This window comes from Phymastichus coffea, unplaced genomic scaffold, assembly GCF_024137745.1.
Source record: "Phymastichus coffea isolate CEN01 unplaced genomic scaffold, Cenicafe_Pcof_1.1 PCOF00012, whole genome shotgun sequence".
Taxonomy (NCBI): domain Eukaryota; kingdom Metazoa; phylum Arthropoda; class Insecta; order Hymenoptera; family Eulophidae; genus Phymastichus; species Phymastichus coffea.
In genome coordinates, this window is record NW_026706823.1 from 3909135 (window position 1) to 3915580 (window position 6446).

Consider the following 6446-nt stretch of genomic DNA (forward strand, 5'->3'; position numbering starts at 1 on the left):
CATCAAACTAGGATGGATGAATTGTCGAATTCGACTACGCATTCATCCTCAAAGATGCTTCAACTGCCTCGGGTATTTATACGCGGAGAGAATGTAAAGGGCCGGACAGAAAGAACTGCTGCATGAAATGTGGACAGACGGGTCACGTGGGCAAGGAGTGTAAAAACACTACTGACTACTTCCTCTCTAAGGGGATAGAAAGACAGAACCTGGCCCACGTGCCTGGATCGGGCGAGTGCACCGTATACAGAGCAGCACTGATGAAACTGAAGACGAAACAGAAAAAATGACCCTGACGATACTACAATGCAATGTGAACAGGAGTAGCGTAGCACACATGCTCCTCCCTCAAATTGCGATGAAGATGAATGCAGACGTGCTTGTTATAAGCGAACAATACAGGAAAAGACCTGAGCCATCGTGGTTCGCTAGCAAATCGAACACGACAGCGGTGTGGGTACGCGGAAACGAAGCGATGCGAGTCTCTGCAAGCGGGTCCGGGGCGGACTATATTTGGGTGAGGGTGAGCACTGTCGTTGTCGTCAGTGTATACCTGTCACCAAACTATTCCGCGTTGGAGTATGCCAACAGACTCACAGATATCGAAGACGCAGTGAGGGATATATCCGGAAATACGATCGTGGCGGGCGATTTTAACTCGCGGGCGATTGAGTGGGGTTTGCCCACGACAAACAGACGCGGACGGCTACTACTAGAGATGGTCGCGAGGCTGCAACTAGTAGTGGTGAACGAGGGAAAGTCGGCGACATTTAGACGACCGGAGTGGGGTCAATCTATACCAAACGTGACCTTGACCACAGACAGACTACTGACGCGAATAAGAGGATGGAAAGTGATCGAGGAATATACAGCCAGTGATCACCAATACATCATCTTCGAAGTGACAGACGAAAATACGACTAGACGAAGAGGTAACGTGTTACTCCCTCTACGATGGGACACGAAACTCCTGGACAGAAAAAAACTCGACAGACTACTGCAAAATGCAGAGCCTTTTACGAAAACCACTTGAAGTGGTATGGACCGTGACTCGGCGGAGAAGTTAGCTGAGGAGACGGAAAAATATCTCCATCACCTATGCGACGCTACGATGCCGAAAAAACGATACGGACGCGACCGGCGACAGATGTACTGGTGGACGCAAGAAATCGAAGACATCAGACGCGAATGTCACCGGCGACTTAGACAGGCACAAAGACAAAGAAACAGACATGAAGAAACCTCAAAGGCATACAAACTTGCCAGAAAAAGGCTGAGACAAGCTATAACGAACAGCAAACGACAATGCTAGACACGACTGACAGACGAGGTTGACTCAGACCCGTGGGGGATGGGTTACAAAATTGTGACCCGAAAGCTAGGGGTCCGAGCTCCACCGGAGACAAAAGATGCTAGGACAATGGAAAAGATAGTTGAAGGTCTTTTTCCAACGCATCCTGACAGAATCGATGACACGAACACGGACGAAGAAATAGAATGTCCTTGCTTCACAAGGGAAGAGCTCATACGAGTGACAACCTTGCTGAAGATGAACAAGGCTCCTGGACCAGTAGGTATACCGGGTGAACTGCTACGGTATGTAGCGACTCGACGGCCCGACATAATCTTGCAGTTGTACAGTGGCTGCCTGACAGCGGGTGTTTTCAGTAAACTCTGGAAGAACGCGAGGTTGGTACTCATTGGCAAAGGCAAGGGAGAGTCCGATAAGCCAAATTCGTATAAGCCCTTGAGCCTCCTCAACACGACCGGCAAATTATACGAACTGCTACTGCGACCAAGACTGAACGCGGCGGTGCAAGCCGCTGGCGACCTATCGGACCGACAACACGGCTTCCAGAAAGGACGCTCAACGATAGGAGCAATCACAGACGTGTCACAGGAAGTTGACAGAATGAACGAGATTTGCTACGGAGCCAGGTCAATAACGCTCCTAGTAACATTAGACGTAAAGAACGTCTTTAACTCTGCTAGGTGGGTGGATATTCTGAGAACAGTAGCCGGCTTTCAGATGCCCGCCTAACTTCTAAAAGTCTTGAAGTATTACTTAAAGGACCGAAGACTGACGTACAAAACGACGGAAGGACGGAAGTACCGGAAAATTACAGCGGGTATGGGACCCATACTGGGTCCCGACTTCTGGCACGTACTGTACGACGGACTCATAAAGCTCGACATGCCCCCGGACACGCATTTGGTCGCCTATGCTGACGATGTAACAGCCGTAATAACAGCCCGCGACACACATCTAGCTCAGCTTGAGCTGAGCCAGATGATGAGGCGTTTGGATGGGTCGATAACTGACCACGGACTGAGCCTGGCTCTTTTTAAGACAGGCTTACTGATACTGACGAGATAGAGAATAGATACGATAATACCGATAACCATAGGTACGGAAAGACTGGAGACCAAAAGTGAGGTAAAGTACCTGGGGGTGACTCTAGATACGAAACTGAACTTTTGGCCCCACATATGAGACGCGACCGCCAGAGCCAGCAAAAGGATCAAAGCCTTGAGTAGGCTGATGGCAAACACGAAAGGACCGAGACCGAGTATACGAAGACTGTTGATGAGCGTAACCCACTCGATTATGCTTTACGGAGCAGAGGTATGGGCCAACTCGTTACGGGTGAGGAGAGAAGAATGGTGAGGAGAATGGTAGCGCTAAGAATCGCGTACGCGTACCGAACACTCTCGGAAAGCGCGATATTCGCGATCACGGGCGTTATCCCGATCGACCTCTTGGTAGGCGAGAGGAAACGTATTTACTATACGACCGAAGTGCGACCGTAGGGACGGCCGACGCTGCAACAGAGGAACGAATGAAAACGACAGAACAATGGCAGACAAGATGGACGACAGACGTTCAAGGACAATGGACCCACAGACTGATATCAGACGTTGGTCCATGGAAAGACAGAAAATACAGGAGGTGGATTTCTATCTCACCCATTTTCTGACTGGACACGGATACTTCCAAAAGTACCTGTACAGAATTGATAAGGTAACTTTCCCCAGACTGTGTGTACTGTAGGGGGTCTTGGGACGACGCGTAGCACACGTTTTTCGTGTGCGACCGTTGGGCCGAGCAAAGATTGAGACTGGAGACAGAATTAGGGCCGATTACGCCAGAAAACGTGACGGACGTAATGTTGACAACAGCTGACGCATGGTGTAAGATCGCGCTGTACTATACGTTTCAAATGTGTTACGAAACAAAAAAACGGATGGATGCTTAGAAAATTAAATGAATAAGAACATTTCAGAGCCTACTCAGGAATGAATGAGTATTAAAGGGATGAATGTGTGCTTGGACACGCAATAACAGCCGCCCAGTCTGAAGTAATGTGATAAACAGTTCTGGGCTGGTTGCGTTGCGAACAAGGAGAGATATGTTTGGTGGGTATTGGTGGCCTAAGCTACTGAGTCCCACACTTGGCAGGCGTCCGTCAGTTGTCCGTAAATGGATTCAGACTCTCCTCAAAAAAAAAAAAAATAAATAAATAAACATCGAAGGTCAAAGGTATTAAAGGAATAAGATATTCGACACAGTGGATCTATGAATGTTTAATACTTCGAATAAAAAGCAAGAAAATTTCCAATCACTTGTAATCACGTCAGATACTTGCTTTACCATCATTAACAACACTTAGTTGTTACATAAAGCGAATGAAAGGAGCATACGGTTTGGAACAGAGCACCTTCGACATTTTGAAAACGAAAACTGAAAGCATGGATCCCAATGATGCCCGAGGTTAGCAATCGTAAATTCATTATTCTCATAAGCGCGTAACTCTATGTAAATAGTACGAAAATGTTTTTTATTATGTCGTTTATCGATAGCTAAATTAATCGAGCTTTTAAATGATATTTTCCTTCTTTTCACGACGAAACTGTCAATTAGCACTAGTGCAATACACCGCTAACGTTTTTTTCGAATGAAGTATTTTCAATCTCCTTATTTTGGCGATCTAAAAAAATTATGAAATTGTGCAATAGTAATTTTTGAGCTTTTCTCTTTCACTCAAGTTCTAGTGTATTTAGTATGAACTTTGGAGTGAAAAAATTCACTCGATAGAAAATACGCTATATTTATCTTGCAATCATTAATTGTAAAAAGAAAAATAAGGAAGGTCATTTTGATGAAAATGTTTTAAAGGAAAATAAATCTACGATATTTTATTTTTTTATAATTGACATTTTCCTTTTGCCTCAAAAAGGTTTACCAGAAATATATCTCTTCTCAAAATTATGTGAAAATTATTGTAACAATTTTACAAATTCTTCATATTAATCAACTAATTAAAGCAATATATTAAACAAAAGAGTCTTTTATTTGAATTGTCAATAAATGACTATCCACATTTGAAATACACACCTTTTTTATTCTTTGAGACAGAATAACCGAAGTTAGTATTTGTTTGTTATTAATATCGTGAATGTAAACCCGTCAAACATTTTCGAATACCAAATTGCTTTTTATCAATAATTGCGCATGACTAATTCGACTCTACATTTATTTTGTAATATAACCTGGCGTCGTATATAAAATTAAGTAGTGCAAGAGAGTTTTGGGGCAACGGGTTTACCGTGTCTGTCTTGTGACACTTGTTAAAGTGATTTCTTTAACAAGGCAATGGGTTTCTATTTTTACAACTATTGCCTGTATAAACGAATAAATGTCACGATATTGTTACTGGAATATTTTATAGTTGTAATATGGTAGATGATAATTTATTTATTAGCTATATTTCGTTTGTAGGAGTTATTCTTGTAGATGAGATGAAGCTTGCAAATTTGCTATCGTTTAATAGGCAAAATTTACAATTCAAAGGCTTTACTAATCTTGGCAAGTATACTCCCAAACACCAACAAGGAGTTAAAGGTGATAACCTCAATCAGGTAATCAACCTTTCAAAGGGAAATGGGTCAAATGTTAGGATACTTCTTAAGCAAAGGTAGCGCGACTGGAACAGTATTCTATCAGATATTGCTGGAAGGTATAATATGGACTGAAAAAGCTAGACTAAAAGTTGATGAGATCACGAGCGACGGTGCATAGTGGAATCGAAATATATGGGAACAGTTTGGTGTAAATGAGGAGAATATAAGTATTCCTCACGTAGCAGAGACTGATCCTGATTCCACGCGGCGTTTATGATTTTTATCGGATTTTTCACATTTGATCAAATGTTTGTGCAACTTTTTTTCAAAGCAAAGATGCTACGATAACATTTGGGTAAGACATTTTGTGCATTAATATACGCTTTACTTTTGATACATTTGAGGCTTATTGCAAAATTCCGCTTGAAAACTTCGACTGCAGTAAAAGCTTGACAGATCGCCATTTAATTACATATGACTAATCGAGCTTTTAAGTTATGAATATAATTTATTTCATTAATTTAAGGTACAAAAATATTGTTTCGTTATAATTTAATTTACTCAGCTGAAACTCGCTCGAATTCTCACACTTTTCTATGTTTTATTGAAATTTATAGTAAAGTATTTTGTCAGTAAAATGATTTGTTACTTTTTAAATTTAATGGAGACACATGGTGGATCAGTAACGTTAAATCATTGACATTCGTTGCTTGAAGTGGAAAATCCGAAAAGTTACAATATGAAAATTAATTACAAAATCAAAGAAGAGCATATTAGATCACAGTACTATCAAAAAATGAAGGTGGCGATAGCATTTCAGGTAATGTGCAACTTCGGTGAATAGTATCCGCTTTGTAACTTTAATTTCTTTAATTAAATTTTGTAATCTTGGGTGAAGAAAATTATTGTTGATTATATAGTTCTTTGGAGCAGGCGATGCAATGACCGTTTTGAAAGACTATCATCCTGCTTTGAGCGATTGCGATAGGATTATTAAATTCTGTAATAGGGTGAAAAGTTCAATAAAAGCTATGAATTACGGAACTCCAATCGCTAATATGATGTCAGGGAATGCTATGGTAAATTATATTATTATTCGATTGATTATTGCGAAAGAAATTTTTATTACATTGCATTATTTATTAATATTATATTTTTAGATTGTTGAAGATTTCATTGTTTATCTTGAAAAGTAGGAGCAAAAAGCTAAGGATGAGAATATCGAGTTCATGCCTCTGTTACGTCTCATCCAACGGTCGCGAATTGACAATAATTATTCAACCGCGACTATCACTTTTCCGTCGATGTGTGAGCGTTTTACCACAGGTACAAGACTAAAACTAGAGCAGGCTGGCAATGTAACTCAAGCACCAATCGGAAAAGTGACAATTTAAATAATATTACCTGTAGTTTGACTGGTCCAGAATTTCGTACGCCAGAAGCCAGGGATGTATCGTAGTTATAAGGATTAGGTATAAGTCTTTAATAATTTATAATAAATTATTAATAGAAATAGAGTTTAAGTTTTTATTGTTCAAAATACA

The 6446-nt window shown here is 41.0% G+C and overlaps 1 protein-coding gene and 1 pseudogene across 1 annotated transcript; both read left to right on the plus strand.

The window, feature by feature from the left end:
- The first annotated feature begins 286 nt into the window (after nucleotides 1–286).
- Nucleotides 287–1033, plus strand: LOC131672932 (uncharacterized). The gene has a single exon (XM_058950499.1). The coding sequence runs from the start codon at nucleotides 287–289 to the stop codon at nucleotides 1031–1033; it is 747 nt and encodes a 248-aa protein (XP_058806482.1).
- A 3767-nt stretch (nucleotides 1034–4800) lies between these two features.
- LOC131672940 (uncharacterized) lies at nucleotides 4801–6098 on the plus strand (annotated as a pseudogene).
- The last annotated feature ends 348 nt before the right edge of the window (nucleotides 6099–6446 follow it).